Raw genomic sequence first — 21454 nt, forward strand, 5'->3', positions numbered from 1 at the left:
TGATGCTGCCTGCCTTGCTGTGTCCCTCTCCCTCCTGATGCTGCCTGCCTTGCTGTGTTCCCCTCACGCCTGATGCTGCCTGCCTTGCTGTGTTCCCCTCCCTCCTGATGCTGCCTGCCTTGCTGTGTTCCTCTCCCTCCTGATGCTGCCTGCCTTGCTGTGTCCCTCTCCCTCCTGATGCTGCCTGCCTTGCTGTGTCCCCCTCCCTCCTGATGCTGCCTGCCTTGCTGTGTCCCCCTCCCTCCTGATGCTGCCTGCCTTGCTGTGTTCCTCCCCGCCTGATGCTGCCTGCCTTGCTGTGTCCCCCTCCCTCCTGATGCTGCCTGCCTTGCTGTGTCCCCCTCCCTCCTGATGCTGCCTGCCTTGCTGTGTTCCCCTCCCTCCTGATGCTGCCTGCCTTGCTGTGTCCCTCTCCCTCCTGATGCTGCCTGCCTTGCTGTGTTCCTCTCCTCCTGATGCTGCCTGCCTTGCTGTGTCCCTCTCTCTCCTGATGCTGCCTGCCTTGCTGTGTCCCTCTCCCTCCTGATGCTGCCTGCCTTACTGTGTTCCTTTCCCTCCTGATGCTGCCTGCCTTGCTGTGTCCCTCTCCCTCCTGATGCTGCCTGCCTTGCTGTGTCCCTCCCCCGCCTGATGCTGCCTGCTTTGCTGTGTTCCTCTCCCTCCTGATGCTGCCTGCCTTGCTGTGTTCCTCTCCCTCCTGATGCTGCCTGCCTTGCTGTGTTCCTCTCCCTCCTGATGCTGCCGGCCTTGCTGTGTTCCTCACTTCCTGATGCTGCCTGCCTTGCTGTGTTCCCTCTCCCTCCTGATGCTGCCTGCCTTGCTGAGTCCCTCTCCCTCCTGATGCTGCCTGCCTTCCTGTGTTCCCTCCCCCTCCTGATGCTGCCTGCCTTGCTGTGTTCCTCACTTCCTGATGCTGCCTGCCTTGCTGTGTTCCTCTCCCTCCTGATCCTGCCTGCCTTGCTGTGTTCCCTCCCCCTCCTGATGCTGCCTGCCTTGCTGTGTTCCCTCTCCCTCCTGATGCTGCCTGCCTTGCTGTGTTCCCTCCCCCTCCTGATGCTGCCTGCCTTGCTGTTTTCCCTCCCCCTCCTGATGCTGCCTACCTTGCTGTGTTCCCTCCCCCTCCTGATGCTGCCTGCCTTACTGTGTTCCTTTCCCTCCTGATGCTGCCTGCCTTGCTGTGTCCTTCTCCCTCCTGATGCTGCCTGCCTTGCTGTGTCCCTCTCCCTACTGACACTGCCTGCCTTGCTGTGTTCCCCTCCATCCTGATGCTGCCTGCCTTGCTGTGTCCCTCTCCCACCTGATGCTGCCTGCCTTGCTGTGTTCCTCTCCCTACTGATGCTGCCTGCCTTGCTGTGTTCCCCTCCCTCCTGATGCTGCCTGCCTTGCTGTGTCCCTCTCCCTCCTGATGCTGCCTGCCTTGTTGTGTTCCTCTCCCTCCTGATGCTGCCTGCCTTGCTGTGTTCCTCTCCCTCCTGATGCTGCCTGCCTTGCTGTGTTCCTCTCCCTCCTGATGCTGCCTGCCTTGCTGTGTTCCTCTCCCTCCTGATGCTGCCTGCCTTGTTGTGTCCCTCTCCCACCTGATGCTGCCTGCCTTGCTGTGTTCCCCTCCCTCCTGATGCTGCCTGCCTTGCTGTGTCCCTCTCCCTCCTGATGCTGCCTGCCTTGCTGTGTTCCCCTCCCTCCTGATGCTGCCTGCCTTGCTGTGTTCCCCCAGCCTCCTGCATATTTTAAATCTTTACACGGTGGCCTCTCTCTCCATGTCTCTGTGACCCTCTCCAACCCGCCTCGATCTCAACAGGGGCTGAGAAGATCACTCCCTGTCAGATCCTTGGCTCTCTCTACCACCGTACACCACCCTCAAAGTGGCTGCTGGGGTGGTGGAGGGAGCAGGTGGTTACAGACTGTCACACACCTCCTTCTGGGATGTGCGTTTGCAGAGAGAGGCTGGAGACAGTTAGAGGGGTTTTTGTCAAAATTCATTCCAGGCAAATTCCCGGGACAACTACAGGGAAACTCCGAGGCATGTCAAATTCCAATGAGATTGCTTTTTCTCTGCAAAGACTGTACATAACTCTTCCAGGACCTTTGCACGTACTTATGATCCTAGAATTATGCCCTGGAAACAGACCCTTCATTCCAACTCATCCCTACCACTTACTTGCAGATAAACTTTTGTAAATAATTATATTGTTGTAATAAAGAAAAACATGCAGTGTTTCATTGTTGATGGCTCTACATTTATTACTTAGCTACTTTTTTTTAATGAACAACAAGCCTGAAATGGGAAGGCCCTGAAGTTGATGACTGATTATTGTCTGGGCCGCCTAAGAGTGGAACATACTGGAGACTGGTTGATATTATTGCACTTGCTGTAACTTTCACGTGGAAATGTTTTGTTTTACAAAGTCTATGAAGGACTGATGTTTTTGGACAAAAAGAGCTTACATTTTGTATTGCCCTTTCACCATCTCATAATTTCCCCAATTTCTTTTCAGCCAATTACACAGTTGCTATATAAAAAAGTGATTGTTTTTTGGTGGGGGAAGGGTTTTTTGACATGCCCCCTCCCCGAGTACTTGGTAACCTTTTTTGTTATTCAGTGTTGACACATCCATATTCAGACAGTTGTGAGTGTGCTTTTCAAATGTACTCAGGTTTAAAGTAGTGTAGAACATCACATTTAAAAGCTTGTAATACACGCCCAAATGCTGGCTTTACGTAATTACTTACACCATTGCTAACAACAATTGCATTTATATAGCTTGTTCATCACTGTGAAACACTCAGAGGGACTTTAGGGGATGATTAACTCCTATATTTGACACTGAGCCACATAAGGAGCTATCAGATGGTAGGGGAAGTAAGGGATAAGGGTTATGGTGGAGAATAATGCATCAGACAAGATCCTATTGAATGGTGGTGCAGGCGTGAGGGGTCAAATGGCCTACACCTATCCCTATTTCCTATGGTCTTATTGGGACAGTTGATCAACAGATCGATCAAAGGTGGGGTGGGGGTGGGGGGGGTGGAGGGGTGGGTAGATCTTAAGAAGCAATGTTTCAGCCAGGTACAGATGTAAGGATGATGAAAGCCTTTTCACCCAGTGAGTACTTAGGGCGTCTGGAATGCACTGCCTGGAAATGTAGTGAGGGCTGGTTCAGTTGAAGCATTGAAGAGGGTATTGGATGGTTACTTGGATAGTAACGGTGTGCAGAGACATGGGGAAAAGGCAGGAGATTGGCACTCGAGGATAGAATCACTGAAAACACGATGGGCCAAATAGCCTCCTTCTGCACCATAATAATTCTGTGATTTTGAGGCAGCTGCAGGGATTTATAACCACTTCCAGCCCCAGTGTATACCCACCCACTCAAGCAGAAAATCATGTTTCCATTCAAGCCCCCCCTTCTCCCATGCCACCACCCTCCTGTACCCCGCATGCCCACTCCTTCCTGTTTACCCCTCCCCCGCATATCTATCCCTTCCCTTTGCCTGCCCACAGCCCCCTCCACCACAAGACTGCTCCTGAGCCACCCCCGTCACCTCACCAGAGACTCCACGTTTTCTAATTGAGTTTAAAAGTCGGACACCTTTATCCGTTCCCTCTTGAATAGGCACCTGTCAGCAGGTGGGAACATCCCAAGTGTACACAGAATACCTCTGTCTCTAAACTGAAAGTAACCACCTCCAAGGTCACATGACGACACCAAGTCACAGTGCACAAATATATTTTTCCAAACACACAACAGCGTTGGCATTCTATTGCATTGGAAGCAGTTCAGAGGAGGATTCCCAGACTAATCCCTGGAATGTGTGGGTTGGTCAGGTTGGGCCCATGTCAGTAGGAATTTAAAAGAGTCACAGGTAGCTTGATCAAAACACAGAGTCACAGAGTCATACAACACGGAGACAGACCCTTCAGCCCAACTCGTCCATGCCAACCAGATATCTCACATTAATCTAGTTCCATTTTATATTAGGTTAGATTCCCTACAGTGTGGAAACAGGCCCTTCGGCCCAACAAGTCCACACTGACCGTGTGAAGAGTAACCCATCCCACTCTGACTAATGCACTTAACACTATGGACAATTTTGCATGGCTAAAAATAACTCACCTGATCTGCACATCTTTGGATTGTGGGGGGAAACCAGAGCACCCAGAGGAAACCCACGCAGACACGGGGAGAATGTGCAAACTCCACACAGGCAGTTGCCTGAGGTTGGAATCAAACCTGGGACCCTGGTGCTGTGAGGCAGCAGTGCTAACCACTGAACCACCGTGATTTGCCAGCACTTGGCCCATATCCCTCCAAACCCTTCCTATTCATATACCCATCCAGATGTCTTTCAAATGTTGCAATTGTACCAGCCTCCACCACATCCTCTGGCAGCTCATTCCATACACGTACCACCCTCTGTGTGAAAAAGTTGCTCCTTAGGTCCTTTTTATATCTTTCCCCTCTCACCCTAAACCTATGCCCTCTAGTTCTGGACTCCCCCACTCCAGAGAAAAGATCTTGTCTATTTATCCTATCCATGCCCCTCATGATTTTATAAACCTCTATAAGGTCACCCCTCAGCCTCTGACGCTCCAGGGAAAACAGTCCCAGCCTGTTCAGCCTCTCTCTATAGCTCAAATCCTCCAACCCTGGCAACATCCTTGTAAATCTTTTCTGAACCCTTTCACAACATCCTTCCGATAGGAAGGAGATCAGAATTGCACGCAATATTCCAAAAGTGGCCTAACCAATGTCCGAAACATGTAAGACCCTGCGAGGTCTTCACCAAATGGTGCAGTGAGGATACGCTTATGGGAGAGTCTAGAACTGGAGGGACCCTGCTAAATAGTTAGGAATTACCCATGGAGATGAGGTGATTTTCTTTTCTCTCTCACAGGGTGTGCGTCTTTGGAACTACCTTCCTAAAGACCTGGTGGAAAGCAGAGACGTGAATAACTTTAAGGAAGAGTTGGATAAACTCTCGTCAGGCAACAAAGGAAGTAACAACAGAGATAATGGATACACTGGTAGTAATCTTCCAGGAATCTTTAGAGTTTGGAAAAACCCTGGGGGTTTGGATAACAGCCAATTTATGCAAAAAAGGGATGAAGAGAGAAAAACAGGCAACTCTAAGCCAGTTAGTTTGTCATTTATTATCAGGAAAATGTTAGAGTCAATTACAAAGAATGTAATAACAGAGTATTTACAAATATATAATATGATCAACATGGCTTCATGGAGGGTACATCAGACCTTGATAAATTTACTAGAAACCTTTGAGGGGGTAATAAGCAGGATTGGTAACAAGAAGAAAGGGGGAGCAGTGGATGGAATATACTTGGATTTTCAGAAGTTATTGGCTAAGGTAAGAGCTTATGGTGTTGACAGTAATATATTAGCATGGGTAGAGGATTAACCATATAACTAATATATTAGCATGGGTAGAGCATTAGAGCTGAAAATGTGTTGCTGGAAAAGCGCAGCAGGTCAGGCAGCAACCAAGGAGCAGGAGAATCGACATTTCGGGCATAAGCCCTTCTTCAGCCCTCCTGCTCCTTTGATGCTGCCTGACCTGCTGCGCTTTTTCAGCAACACATTTTCAGCTCTGATCTCCAGCATCTGCAGTCCTCACTTTCTCCTGGATAGAGGATTAACCATCTAATATAACTAATATATTAGCATGGGTAGAGGATTAGTTAGCTAATATAAGACAGTTGGGATAAAGATGGCATTTTCATGATGGCAACAGTGAGGGGTGAGGAAGATGCAGAGATGCTTCAGTGTGATTGGACAGGCAGAGTGAGTGGGCAAATGCATGGCAGATGCAGAATAATGTGGGTAAATGTGAGGTTATCCACTTTGGAAGCAAAACAAGAGGCAGACTATTATCTGAATGGCTATAAATTGAGAGGGGATTGTGCAATGATGCTTGGATGTCCTTGTACACTAACCACTGAAGGTGCAGCAGACGGTCAAGAAGGCAAATGGATCATTGGTTTCAATAGCAAGGGGCTTGAATACAGGAGCAGGGGTGTCTTGCTGCAATTGTACAGGCAATTGGTGAGACCACCCCTGGAGTATAGTGTGCAGTTTTAGTCTCCTTATCTGAGAACAGATATTCCTACTGTAGAGGGAGTGCAGCAAAGGTTTACCAGACTGGTGCCTGAGATGGCACGACTGATGTATGACTGATGTAATTAGGATTATTTCAGAAGAATGACAGAAGATCTCATTGGAACCTATAAAATTGTAACAGGATTCAAGAGGGCAGATTCAAGAAGGAATACCTTCCCTGAGGGCATTGTGAATCTACCTACAGCATGTGGACTGCAGCGGTTCAAGAAGGCAGCTCACCCCCACTTTTTCAAGAGGCAACTAGGGGCAGGCAATAAATGCTGGGCCCGGCCAGTGACCCCCACATCCCACATTATGAATTTAAAAAGACTCTGCTTTGATGACATGGGGAGCCCAGAACCAGGGGTAACAGTCTAAGGATACAGAGTAAACCATTTAGGACTGAGCTGAGGAGAAATGTCTTCACCCAGAGAGTGGAGAACCTGTGGACTTCTCTGCCACAGAAAGTGGTTGAGGCAAAACATTGAATGCTTTAAAGAAGGGATTTGATGTTGAACTTGGAACTAAAGGGATCAAATGAGTATGAGGGAAAGCTAAGAGTGAGTTGGATGATCAGCCATGATCCTTACAAATAGTGGAGGAGGCTTAAGGGCTGAATGGCCTACTCCTGCTCCTATTTTCTATGCTTCCATGTAGTGGAATGCCACAGGAATTAGAGTCATGGAGTCAAACAGCACAGAAACAGGCCCTTCGGTCCAACTCCTCCATTCCAAACAGGTGGGCCACAATTATTTCCAATCTATATTAACGACTTGAACGAGGAAATTAATCGTATTATCGTCAAGTTTATCACAAAAATAGGTGAGAAGGAAAGTGGTGAGGATGACACAAATATTCTGCAGACAGATCCAGACAGAATGAATAAATGGGCATAAACTTGGCAGATGGATTATCATGTGGAGAAACGTGAGGTGATGCAACTTGATGGAGGAGTTGAATGTTATTTAAATAGGGAAAGACTACAGGAAGCTACAGAATAGAGGGATTTGGGGATCTAGTGCATGAATCACAAAAATCTAGCATCCAGGTTCAGCAGGTAATAGGGAAGGTTAATGGAATGTTGGCTTTTATTTCAAATACAATGGAGTATAAAAGTAAGGAGGCTTTATTAAAATGAAACCAAGCACCTATCAGACCACATTTGGCAGACTGTGAACAGTTCTGGGCCCTTATCTAAGCAAAACAGATGTAGATTGGCATTGGAGACAGTCCACAGCCAGGTTCACTCAGCTCATCCCAGGTAAGGAGGGACTGTCTTACGAGGAGAGATGGTGTAGATTGGGCCTGTACGCTTTGGAGTTTAGAAGGATGAGAGGTGATCTTTTTCAAATATACAGGATTCTTAAGAGATTTTGACAGGTTAGATGTGGAGAAGTTGTTTCCCTGTGTAGGAGAACCCAGGACCCGAGGGCAGAATCTTAAATTCAGGGGTCAGACATTTAAGACAGAGATGAGGAGGAATTTCTTCTCTCAGAGGGGAGTGAATCTATAGGATTCTTTACCACAGAGGGCTGTCGAGGCTGGGTCATTAAGTATATTCAAGGCTGAGAGAGACAGTATTTTAATTAGAGTCAAAAAGTGTGGCGCTGGAAAAGCAACATCCGAGGAGCAGGAGAGTCGACATCCTGATGAAACAGGAGAATCTTCACCAGGAATGTTGTGGGGGGGGGGGGAGTTCAAGGGGGCTAAGAGATAAATGGGAGGGTGGGGAGTGGGGCTGGGGGCAAGGTAGCTGGGAATACGATAGGTGGATGCAGGTGGGGGGTGATAGTGATAGGTCAGAGCGGAGGGTGGAGTGGATAGATGGGAAGGAAGATGGACAGGTAGGCCAGTTCAATAGGGCTGCGCCAAGTGGAAGGATTGGATCTGGGATGAGGTGGGGGGGAGGGGAAATGAGGAAGCTGGTGAAATCAATAATGATGCTATGTAGTTGGAAGGTCCCAAGGGGAAAGATGAGGGCTTCTTCCTCCAGGCGTCAGGTCACTTGGATTTGGCGGTGAAGGGAGGCCCAGGACTTGTATGTTTTTAATTAGTAAGGGAATTAAGAGTTAGTAGAGGAAAAGGCAGGAAAGGGGAGTTGAGGATGATCAGTTTGGCCCATCAGTGCATGGAATAGTCTACTCGTGCTCTGATGCCTGATAGTATTAAGCCAGTGAGAGGTTTTCAAGGTAGGTGGGAGTATAGATTTGATGAGCAGCCATCAATGGAAGAGAAGGCTTGAGGAGCTGAATGGCCTATGTCTGCCCTGATACCTATTGGATGATAAGTGTGCCCCATTCCCCCCAAACATTAATTGGCCAATGGGGGAAATGACTGCATGCACAATCCCCGGTTCAGGCTCCTATTTGATCCTGACCTTAGGGTTGAGAAACCCACAGTGGGAATCACCCCCATGTGAACTTTGGAGATTTCTAAAAGACGTACTTGTCGATGGTTATGGGTGTCACTGATTAGGCTGCCATTTGTTGTTCATCCCTGATTGCCCTGTAGTGTTTTATGTGAGGCGTTTCACTCTGTGAGTACATCTAGTCTAAGTAAAGACAGACTTTGGAATCTTCCTTCAGGAGTGACCCTTTGGGGATGGGGATCTGGGCTGGGTTTGCCTATTGCTGCAGTTGACCCTCATATAACCCGATCTCACACTCCAGCCTGCTGCCAAGCTCTGCATCCCAAATGGGAGGGTTCCAACTGCTTTCAGAGTTGAAGTTCAACAAGTAATCATTCTAAACAAAGCCTGACAGAATTATTACAGCAAGAATGGAGGCTATTTGGCCCATTGCTTCTCTGAACAAACAGCTCACTCGCTGCCAACCTCTGGCCTTTTGCCTGTAACCCTTCCCTTTCAGATCCATCTAAATCCCTTCGAAATGTTTCAGTCAAACTTGCCTCCCACACTGTCTCAGGCGCAGCAATCCAGATCCCAGGCCATTCGCTGCATGAATCAAATTTCACAAGAAGAGACTATTTGGCCTCCATGTTTGTACTGACCTCTGACAGAGCCAGTGCCACTCCGTCTTGCACGGTGCACGTAGCCTGGCTCAGTGATTGGCACAGTGGTCTCACAGCACCAGGGACCCGGGTTCGATTCCACCCTCGGGCGACTGTCTGTGTGGAGTTTGCACATTCTCCCCGTGTCTGCATGGGTTTCCTCCAGATGCTCTGGTTTCCTCCCACAGTCCAAAGATGTGCAGGTCAGGGTGAATTGGCTGTGCTAAATTGCCGTATAGTGCCGAGGGATGTGTGGGTCAGCCATGGGAAACAGGGTTGGGTCTGAGTGAGCTGCTCTTTGAAGGGTTTGTATGGGCTTCCACACTGTAGGGATTCTGAGGTATTTTCTCTTGTGTAACACACACCTAATTCCCTTTTGAAAGGTGAATTCCAACCACATCACGGTAGCTCACTGCTCCCCTGATCTCCCCTCTGCCCTAGTCTGACTGGCAGAACAGGCTCCAGTCCTCTATGTCCCCCTCGTTAAAAAAGATCATACCAGAAATCCAGGTTATATAATCCAACAGGTTTATGTGGAATCACTCGCTTTCGGAGTAGCAGGTAATTCACCAACCTTCCTTCACGGGAAATATTTGTGGTCCAGAACTCTTTTTCCTGGGAATGGATTTTATTTGAATGCCTGACATTTGAGGGACGGGGGGTGGGGTGGGGAGTGTGAGTGAATCGACAAGGAGCTCACATTGCAGGCAGTCTGTACTGGGAGGAGCCAGTGTGTGTGTCCCAGGGACTGGGGCAGGTACACACACACACACACACACAGGGAGAGGGAGAGGCAGTGTCCCGGTGCTCAGTGACCCCCATCTCTCTCTCTCTCTCTCTCTCCGGCTGATGGAGCCCAGCACAGCCCCCGGGGCGGGCAGCAAGCGCAGGAACCTGGGCTTCTTCAAACCCCCGAGGCTGTACATCCAGGAGAGGCGCCGCACCGACACCATCATCAGCGAGAGTGCAGCCAGCAGCGAGGAGGAGAGATGCGGCACTCTCAGGAGGAGCCAGTCTGATCGCACCGAGTACAGTCACAAACTGAAAGGTGAGAGGGAGCCTGCGAGGGTGGGGACACGGGAGGGAGGGGGAACACAGGGGAAAAGGTTTTTTAAAAAAGGGGGAGACTCAACCCATTTAACATATCACTCCTTAAAGGTCTCAACTCTCATTCATTCCCCTGTCTGCCCAAGGGCACCTTGTCAAATCCAGGTTATAACTGTGGGGATGGGCCGATCGGCCTCTTCTGTGCTGTGGGATTCTCTGACTGTGTAACTGGAGCTGGGGACCGACCTGTTGCCCAGCTCACCTGAACCTGCGCACTCTGATACACATGATTTGGAGATGCCGGTGTTGGACTGGGGTGGACAAAGTTAAAAATCACACAACACCAGGTTATAGTCCAACAGGTTTATTTGGAAGCACTAGCTTTCGGGGCACTGCTCCTTCCCACCTGACGAAGGAGCGTCACTCCGAAAGCTAGTGCTTCCAATTAAACCTGTTGGACTATAACCTGGTGTTGTATGATTTTTAACTTTGTCCACTCTGATAGAGTCATCGAGATGTGAAGCACGAAAATTGACCCTTCAGTCCAACTTGTCCATGCAGACCAGATATCCCAACACAATCTAGTCCCATTTGCCAGCACCCGGCCCATATCCCTCTAAACCCTTCTTGTTCATATACCCATCCAGATTGCTTTTAAATGCTGTGATTGTACCAGCCTCCACCACTTCCTCTGGCAGCTCATTCCATACACACACCACCCTCTGTGTGAAAAAGTACCCCTTAGGTCCCTTTTAAATTTTTCCCCTCTCATAAGACCATAAGACATAGGAGCAGAAATTAGGCCATTCCGCCCATCGAGTCTGCTCCACCATTCAATCATGGCTGATAAGTTTCTCAACCCCATTCTCCCGCTTTCTCCCCATAACCCTTGATCCCCTTTACAATCAAGAACCTATCTATCTCTGTCTTAAACACACTCAATGCCCTGGCCTCCACTGCCTTCTGTGGCAATGAATTCCCTGGATTCCCCACTCTCTGGCTGAAGAAGTTTCTCCTTATCTCCATTCCAAAAAGGCCTTCCCTTTACCCTGAGGCTGTGCCCTCGGGTCCTAATCTCTCCTGCCAATGGAAACACCTTCCCAACGTCCATTCTCAATTTTAATTCCCAACGTTAATCACTCCACTGTCAGTGACTGTCCCTTCAGCTGCCTGGGCCCTACATCCAGGGATTACGGCTCAACGATACCCCTCAACAACACCACTCTCAGCCTAAGCCTACACCCTCCAGTTTTGGAGTCCCCTACCCTGGGGAAAGGTTCTTGTCTATTCACCCTTTCCAGGCTCGTGATGATTTGATAAATGGAGTCATGTGTGACTTTCAGTGTCAGTGCAAGACCATGGGCTGTATGTCCCAAAACTGGCTGATCAAATCCAGTAGCTGAGTCCTTTGGCTGTTTGCAATATATATAACATGCTTTATATCAACCAGCCTTCACTCTTAATATGGGGAGAAAGTGAGGACTGCAGATGCTGGAGATCAGAGTCGAAGAGTGTGGTGCTGGAAAAGCACAGCAGGTCAGGCAGCATCTGAGGAGCAGGAGAATTGACGTTTCGAGGATAAGCTCTTCATCAGGACTTTTACCATCCACTTTTAATACCCAAAATATCTTGGGTTAGATGTGATTCCAAGATTAGGGAGCACTTCCTGACTAACTCTGAGTGTGCTAATAGTGACACTAACAACCAATTTAAAATGATTAGTCAAGTTCATGCTGAGGCCCAGCTATACAGGCTGGAAGGGAGATGTAGTCATGTCCAGAGACCTGTTCCCTGCACACAAAACAAATACGTACAAGCCTGGCATTTTTTAAATTACAAGATATTATAATTCCCTGTTGTTTTCCACATGATAACACAACAATCAATTGGACCAACGTGCCAATCAATCAGCACCTTGTTTTCCTGTTTTATACATCAAAATTTGGCATTCTTGCATTTGTCCTGATAAGTGCACAACGAAAAGCCTCACAAACATCTTTTCAGCAAGATTCAAGCTCTGTAATATTTTAACATGCACCCCACCTGCTCCCCTATCAGCCCCTCATGCTGACTGCCCTCTACCAGCTCCCAGGAGAAAGTGAGGTCTGCAGATGCTGGAGATCAGAGCTGAAAATGTGTTGCTGGAAAAGCGCAGCAGGTCAAGCAGCATCCAGGGAACAGGAGAATCGACTTTTCAGGCATAAGCCCTTCTTCACACTTTCCTCATTCCTGAAGAAGGGCTTATGCCCGAAACGTCGATTTGGAAACTCATAGCCTCTTTTGTGCAAAATCAACTCTCTTGGCCCTCCCTATTTCTGGAACTTTGTCTCGCCTAAAGCCCTCATAGATATTGGTGCTGCTGCAGTTCTGGCCATTTCAGCATCCCCCAACTTTAATCCCCAACTTGAATCGCTCCACCATTGGGGACTGTCCCTTCAGTTGCCTGGGCCCCACATCCAGGGGTTACTGCCCCTCGAAAACCTTCAACAACACCAACCTTCTCTCGGCTTTGATGATGTTCCTTGAAGCTCACTTGTCCTCGATCACTGTTTAGGCAAAAGTGAGGACTGCAGATGCTGGAAATCAGAGTCTAGATTAGAGTGATGCTGGAAACGCACAGCAGGTCAGGCAGCATCCGAGGAGCAGGAGAATCGACATTTCAGGTAAAAGCCCTTGTCCACTGTTTGGTGGATTGTGGCCTGTGATGTGCCAATCATGCATCGTGTGATGCTTTATTGTATTAGAAGCCTTGGTTGAAAGTAAATTATTCTCACGTTAATGATAACCTTCAGTCCATCAGTTTGAAAACAATGAATAAGGTCTCCTACTTCATTGCTGTAGAACAAGGAATTCTCATAATTGTGTAACATTCCAGAAAAAATAGATTAACTGGTCATTAATTTTGAGTGTTTTTGGACTCTTAATTGTGTTTCAGAAAATATTTATTTTTAATAGTGTTTTCAAGATGTAGTGATATAAATACAAGTTTTTTATTTAGTTAAAAAGATTGAATTCAAATCATTGAAAAGATCTTTTTAACATAGAATCCATAGCAATTGTGTTAAGGGTTAAGATTAGGTTTACAGAGTAATGAATGATGATTTATTGTCACTTGGACTCTACTATGAACAACACAGTAAAACACAGTGAAAAGCTTCAACTGTTGCCACAGTCTGATGCCATTTTCAATAGTTTAAGAATAAGAAGATATAGCTGGAACATAGTGAGAAAAGATCTGGCTAAGTGTTATGTGGGAAAGTGAGAAATGGTTCATTTTGACAGAAAGAATTTTAAAAAGTATATTATTGAAATAATGAGAGTTTGCTGAGCTCTGAGGTGTAAAGGGATGTGGGTGTCCTAATGCATGTGTCACAGAAGGTTAGTATGAGGGTACAAGTAATCAGGAAAGCCAATTGAATGTTTATTGTGAGGGGAAATTGAATGCAAGACTATGACTATGTTTCAGTTAAACAGGGTGTTGGTGAGACTGGATCTGGAGGCCTGTTAATTGTCCTGCTCCCTATACTTATGGACGGATGTTTATGCGTTGGAAGCAACTCAGAGCAGGTTTCCCAAACTAATCCCTGGAACGAGTGGATTGCCTGATGAGGAAAGGCTGGACAGGCTGAGACCTGTATTCTCTGGAGTTTAGAAGAGACAGAGGTGACTTTATTGAAACATTTCAGATCCTGAGGGACCCTGACCAAGTGGATGTGGAAAGGATGTTTCCTCTTTTGGGAGAGTCTAGAGTTAGGGGTCAGAGTTTAAAAATGAGCCTGCACTCATTTAGACCATAAGACCATAAGACATAGAGTGGAAGTAAGGCCATTCGGTCCATCGAGTCCACTCCGCTATTCAATCATGGCTGATGGACATTTCAACTCCACTTACCCGCATTCTCCCCGTAGCCCTTAATTCCTTGTGACATCAAGAATTTATCAATCTCTGCCTTGAAGACATTTAGCGTCCCGGCCTCCACTGCACTCTGCGGCAATGAATTCCACAGGCCCACCACTCTCTGGCTGAAGAAATGTCTCCGCATTTCTGTTCTGAATTTACCCCCTCTAATTCTAAGGCTGTGCCCACGGGTCCTAGTCTCCTCGCCTAACGGAAACAATTTCCTAGCGTCCACCCTCTCCAAGCCATGTATTATCTTGTAAGTTTCTATTAGATCTCCCCTTAATCTTCTAAACTCCAACGAATACAATTCCGGGATCCTCAGCCGTTCCTCGTATGTTAGACCATTCCAGGATCATCCATGTGAATCTCCGCTGGACACGCTCCAGTGCCAGTATGTCCTTCCTGAGGTGTGGGGACCAAAACTGGACACTATACTCCAAATGGGGCCTAACCAGAGCTTTATAAAGTCTCAGTAGCACAACGGTGCTTTTATATTCCAACCCTCTTGAGATAAATGACAGCAATTTAAGGCAGTGATGAGGAAACATTTTTCTCTAAGGGTTGTGAGTCTTTTGAATTTCCTTTATCAAAAGGCAGTTCATGCAGAAGTTCTGAATATTTTTAAGGCAGATTCTTGGTGGTCCAAGGGGATGATTGGTGACACACTGGAATGTAGAGTTGATGTTAAAAGCAGATCAGCCATGATCATATTGAATGGTGGGGTAGACTTGAGAGGCAGAATGGCCTCTTCTTGTTCATTCCTTATGTTATTGGACCTTCCCTACAGTGTGCAATTCGTTTAAAAGTGATACCTTATAAGCCGCTCAGTACTTAGAAGAATCAATAGTCATTAATGTAGTCCATTTGTTTGTTTTTAATGTAATGGTCATTAATGCTCTATACTTAGTTGGTTTTAATCTTTAACTTGAGTTTTAAAAGCCTCAAATTATTACAAATATTTGGGAATGGAAATTGGGAAGTGGTTTAGGATTCAGATTTACAGGGTACATTACAGCTGCCTTTGAATTGTTTGTAACTTTATGTATGTCACATATTGCTGACTGACTGATAGGTGCCTAATGTAACCCAGCACCAGTGAAATAAAACCCTATTAACCTTTAAGGCTGTTTTTGTCTTTAGCTGTATCCAGTCATGGAATCATGTAGACCCTTCGGTCCAACCAGTCCCTGCCGACCATAATCCCAAACTAAACTAGTCCCACCTGCCTGCGCTTGGCCCATATCTCACCAAACATTTCTTTTTATTCATATACTTATCCAAATTGTCTACTAAGTGTTGCAATGTACCTGCAACCTTTGGATGTTCATTCCACACATGAAACACTCCGTCTCCTTTAAATCTTTCTCCTCTCGCCTTAAAAATACATCCCCTAGTTTTGAACCCACTCACCCGAGGGAAAGAAACCTGCCAGTCACCTTATCCATACCCCACATGATTTTGTAAACCTCTATAAGGTCATCCCTCAACCTTGTACACTCCAGTGAAGAAACTCCAGTCTATCCAGCTTCTCCTTATGACTCAAACCCTCCATTCACAGCAACATCCTGGTAAACCTCTTCTGAATCATCAAAGTCAGTCAGTGTTCCTTTTTGGGGTAGGTGTTAACTGAATTTGAACACGTATGTAAGACTGTGATTGTGTGAGCTGGAGCTCACTTACCTCTAGGCACAAGAGAGGGTTAAGTATGAGCTCATCCCTTGATGAATCACACTGTAATTAGACTCTAGCCTTGGCTCAGGTACATCCCACATCATAAGCATAATGTGACCAACCTGAACCAACAGGTGCATAGCTGAAGACATGATGTAATGTGTTACAGTTCCCGGTGAACAGGTGAATACTGCGCCATCTGAAGCCCAGACACACAAGGCAACTGCAAAATTCATAGCTTTTAACAGCAGGCACTACACACGTTACGATAATGAAGTAAATGCATTATTCAGAATATTTTAGAATTCCCCAACAGCTTTCTAGTCGTTTGGATTGTTTTTATTTTGCAGCAGAAAGTCAGGACCTTCTAAATTTAACTTTTTATCCTAAATATTACAAATTGTATTGTATTCGGGATCATGGGGGGGGGGGGGGGGGTTATGAAATTGGAATTAAAAAATAATTCAGGCTAAACAATAGACCATCCTACATTGAATCAACCAAATTAATACCAGCATCTGCTTGTCAGGGTGACCTGCACTGGGTGAACTGCTTCCTCGTTGTTGTTAACAAGGTGCATACTGCAATCTGAAACAAACGAGACAGGTGTAATGTCTGTCCTCCGTATGATCATGGCTGGGAGCATAAAACCAGATCCCTTAAAATACAAGAGAAGTTTTTCTGAAATTTGTTAGAACGAAAGCAAACTAGTCTTTCACAGCGGCAACCTGCATTAGTAAAACAGCTTTGATGTGGTAAAGCATTTCAGGGTTTCTGACAGGAGTATTGTCTGAGACAAAAAATACTACAGATGCTGGAATCCAAAATAGACAAGCTGGAGGCTGGAAGAACACAACAAGCCAGGCAGCATCAGGAGGTGGAGAGGTCAATGTTTCGGCTATAACCCTTCTTCAGTATTGTCCAGCAGGTTTTGACAAGTAGGCATGTTAGGAAATAGTGTGAACAGGTGAGTGAAAGCTTGATCAAGGGCATAAGCCCTTCCTGAAGAAGGGCTTATGCCCGAAACGTCGATTCTCCTGTTCCCTGGATGCTGCCTGACCTGCTGCGCTTTTCCAGCAACACATTTTCAGCTCTGATCTCCAGCATCTGCAGACCTCACTTTCTCCTCAAAGCTTGATCAAAGGAAAACGAGAGAGAGAGAGAGAGAGATGGGGGGATAATGTGTATGAGAAAGAGAGAGAGAGTGTGTGTGTGTGAGTGTGATAGAGAGAGACAGGTCCAAGACAAAAATCCCAAATCTCAGAATTCCTAATCGGAGCCAGACAGCTGAAGGTAAGGCTGCCTGGCCAATGGTGGGAAAATGGAGGCCAGAGATGGTGCCTTTGATCGTGCCACCTGTCTTTGTGTTTAAACAATCAGGCGCAGGCTTCCAAGAATCTGGTGCAGAAACAGTTTCAAACATAAACAGTCTATCTCCATCCAACTGCAATGACTCATATGTCACATTTTGCATACATGTTACAGTTCTGAAGAAAGGTCACTGGACCTGAAACATTAACTCTGCTTTCTCTCCAGATATGTTTCCAGATCTGCTGAGCTTCTCCAGCAATTTCTGCTTTTGTTTCTGATCTCCAGCATCCGCAGTTCTGTGGATTTTTGTATGGTGTTTTGCTAGTTCCCTGCAGAACATTGTGTGCCAACTACACAGTCCCCTGCCCAACTCAGAGGAAGAGATGAATGGTTCACACTCACTCATTCAGTGCCCCCATCCCCACCAGAGCCTAATCATTCAACAGGACAGTTGTGCCTATCCTTCCTTCCCACCTGGTCTCCATCATTGTACGTTGCCTGCACCTGACTGAGGTAGGCTGCTTGGATGCAGCTCAGGCCTTCAGCTCCTGACTGAGACGCATACATGCACCTATTCAGACACAAGAATCATAATAGTGACACTGCCCTGCACCACCTCTAATCCCCTCACTCCCCAGCTCATCCTCAATTCCCTTCCAGCCCCAGTAAACCTACATTAAACATGGTCCGAACCCATGGCAAGCCCTTTGCTGTTTTTAATGGTGAGTGCTTGGCAGTGTCTCCTGCTCCAACCTTTGGTCAGCTTGCCTAATAATCTCCTATGTAGTTCACTGTCCAATTCTGTTAGTAATGTGTCTGCAACTTACCTTGGGGCATTCTATGTAGTTAAAAACAATATGTAAATTCAAGCTGCTTTATAAGCTATTTTACTACATTAAAGACACTAACTAAAAGGCAATGTGTTTTGTTATTATTAATGAAATTGAAAATAAAATGTAGGAGCTGAGGACCAGGGATAATTTTAGTCATGCTACACTAGAAACATAACTCCGCCCAGCCCTCAAATATATGGAAGATAATCCCTCAACAAAATTTTAATTAACTTTGCATACATCAGGATTTTATTTTTAATTGCAGGAAATAGTCACCCATTGACAGTATAATTTCCTCAATTTAACAGCATCGGGCTATTTACAAGTAAAGATATTTCTTTGAGCAGGAAACTATATTCAATTAGAATTCCTATTTGCAACAATAAAAGTCTGTCCCCTCTCAAAGTAACCTATTACAAAGCAAAACAACTATTAAATACAAGGAACTGGGATCCTATTACCCAGTAAAAAACGCTTTAACACCAACCTGACGGATTTGTGAGCTGTAACAGATGAGTTCAGTAAACACTGACAGCCTGGAGCCAATGGATTTCAATAAGCCAATTGTAAAGCTTGCCCATTTCAAAGGATAATAATCTGAGAAATCGGAAGATGAGTAGGCTGTGTGGTTGCTCAAGATTGCCCCACATTTAGTAGGATCACAAGTAGTCTTCGAATTCCACTCTGCTCTCCCGCCCTCTCCATACCCATCATTCACCAGAGCTCGTTCTGTCTCAGCAACTCAATTGGCCTCCATAGATTCCCAACCCCCCTGAGTGAAGGAAATTCTGCTTATCTCAGTTTCAAATTACCCTGATACTGGCCCCCCCAGCAGTATGGCACACCCACCTCTACCTTGCCAAAGCCAGACGCCAACTCACTGACACCTCCTCCTACTGCCCCCCAGCCACAACCTCACCTCCCATCACCAAACCATCATCTCCCAGACCATCCACAACCTCATCCCCTCAGGGGATCTCCCACCCGCAGCCTCCAACCTCATAGTTCGGGAACCCTGCACCGCCCGGTTCTACCTCCTAACCAAAATTCACTAACCTGACTGCCCCTGTCTCAGCCTCCTCCTGCCCCACGGAACCTACCTCCTCATTTTTCAGCTCCATCCTGTCCCACTTGGTCCAGGAACTCCCTACATAAATTCGAGACACCACCCATGCCCTCCACCTCCTCCATGACTTCAGTTTCCCCGGCCCACTACACTTTATCTTCACCATGGATATCCAGTCCCTGTACACATCCATCAGCCACGACAAAGGCCTCAAAGCTCTCTGTTTCTTCCTCTCCCGTCAACCCAACCAGTACCCTTCCACCGACACATTCATTGGATTGGCTGAACTGGTCCTCACCCTCAACAATTTCTCCATCAAATCCTTCCACTTTCTCCATTGGCACCCACATGGGCCCTAGCTATGCCTGCCTCTTCGTCGGGTACATGGAACAGTCTATCTTCCACAGCTACACCGGCACCATCCTCCACCTTTTCCTCTGCTACATTGATGACTGTATCACAAGGAGATTGAACAGTTCATCAACTTCACAAACACCTTCCACTCTGACCTCAAGTTCACCTGGATCATTTTGGACACCACCCTCCCCTTCCTGGACTTCTCTGTCTCCATCACCGGCAAACAACTCAACACGGACATCTATTACAAACTCACCGACTCCCACAGCTACCTGAACTACACCTCCTCCCATCCCCCCTCCTGAAAAACGCGATCCCTGACTCCCAATTCCTTCGCCTTCTGCCGCATCTGCTCCCAAAAGGAGAAATTCCGCTTCAAAACATCCCAGATGGCCTCCTAATTCAAGAACCACAAATTCCATTCCCACATGCTCAACAATGCCCTTCAATCTCCTCCACTTCCTGCACCTCTGCCCTTGAACCCCACCCCTCCAATCACAATATGGACAGAACCTGCCTGGTCCTCACCTTCCGCCCCACGAATCTCCTGATAAGGCATAATATCTTCTGCCATTTCCACCATCTACAATCAGACCCCACCAGCTAAGATATATTTCCCTCCCCACCCCCATTTGCGTTCTGCAGAGACTATTCCCTCTGTGATCCCTCATTAGGTCCATGCCCCCAGTAACCCACCCTCCTCTCCTGGCACCTTCCCTTGCCACCGCAAGAAGTGTAAAACCTGCATCCACACTTTCCCCCCATCCCTCCTTTCACCTCATCCCACAAGGATCTTTTCACATCCGGCAGAGATTTTCCTGCTCATCTACCTACCTCATCTACTGTGTGCATTGCTCTTAATGTGGTCTCCTCTACATTGGGGAGACAGGACGCCAACTTGTGGAATGTTTCAGGGAACATCTCTGGGACACATGCATTAAACAACCCACTGCCCTGTGGCTGACTACTTCAACTCCCCCTCCCATTCCACCAAGGACATACAAGTTCTGGGCCTCCTCCACTGCCAAATCCAAGCCACCCGACGTCTGGAGGAAGAACGCCTCATAGAACATAGAACATAGAAGAATACAGCGCAGTACAGGCCCTTTGGCCCTCGATGTTGCGCCGATCCAAGCCCACCTAACCTATACTAACCCACTATCCTCCATATACCTATCCAATGTCCGCTTAAATGTCCATAAAGAGGGAGAGTCCACCACTGCTGCTGGCAGGGCATTCCATGAACTTACGACTCGCTGAGTGAAGAACCTACCCCTAACTTCAGTCCTATATCTACCCCCCCTTAATTTAAAGCTATGCCCCCTTGTAATACCCGACTCCATACGCGGGAAAAGGTTCACACTGTCAACCCTATCTAACCCCCTAATCATCTTGTACACCTCAATCAAGTCACCCCTAAACCTTCTTTTCTCTAATGAAAACAGCCCCAAGTGTCTCAGTCTTTCCTCATACGATCTTCCTTCCATACCAGGCAACATCCTGGTAAACCTCCTCTGCACCCGTTCCAGTGCCTCCACATCCTTCCTATAGTATGGCGACCAAAACTGCACACAATATTCCAGATGCGGCCGCACCAGAGTCTTATACAACTGCACCCTGGGACCCTCCAACCACACGGCATCAATGTCGATTTCACCAGTTTCCCCATCTCTCCTCCCCGACCTACCTTATCCCAGATCGTAGATCCAACCCTCCAACTCGGCACCGCCCACTTGAACTGTCCTATCTGCCCATCTTCCTTCCCACCTATCCACCCCACCCTCAGCTCCGACCCCCCACCTGTATCTAATGCCTTCCCACCTACCTTCCCACCCATTGGCATCCCCCTACTTATCTCAACCCCATATTCTCCCCCACATTCTCCTGAAGGGCTTATGCCCGAAATGTCGATTCTCCTGCTCCTCAGACACTGCCTGACCAGCTGTGCGTTTTCAGCTCCACACTCTACGATCCCCAGTTTCAGCCTATCCAGCCAGGGACAACAAACTCTCAACATTTGCCTGGTCAATCCCTCTCAGTTTCTTAAACATTTCAATAAGATCAGTCAGTCTTTGAAACTCTCCTTGCTGTGTTAATAGCTGTTACCTGTGGGACCGTTCAAAACCATGGGTACTATAAAGGCCTAA

At 47.1% G+C, this 21454-nt stretch overlaps 1 protein-coding gene across 1 annotated transcript in view; it reads left to right on the forward strand.

The window, feature by feature from the left end:
* Window positions 1-9908: 9908 nt before the first annotated feature.
* Window positions 9909-21454, forward strand: part of arhgef38 (Rho guanine nucleotide exchange factor 38) — a 91948-nt gene continuing 80402 nt past the window's right edge. Inside the window, exon 1 of the mRNA XM_043674467.2 lies at window positions 9909-10170. Within this exon, the coding sequence (XP_043530402.2) occupies window positions 9972-10170 (199 nt within the window). The 5' untranslated portion in view covers window positions 9909-9971. The remainder of the gene's footprint in view (window positions 10171-21454) is intronic.

The sequence above is a fragment of the Chiloscyllium plagiosum genome, unplaced genomic scaffold, assembly GCF_037043375.1.
Source record: "Chiloscyllium plagiosum isolate Xiang-an unplaced genomic scaffold, Cpla_swu_hap1 HiC_scaffold_36, whole genome shotgun sequence".
NCBI lineage: Eukaryota > Metazoa > Chordata > Chondrichthyes > Orectolobiformes > Hemiscylliidae > Chiloscyllium > Chiloscyllium plagiosum.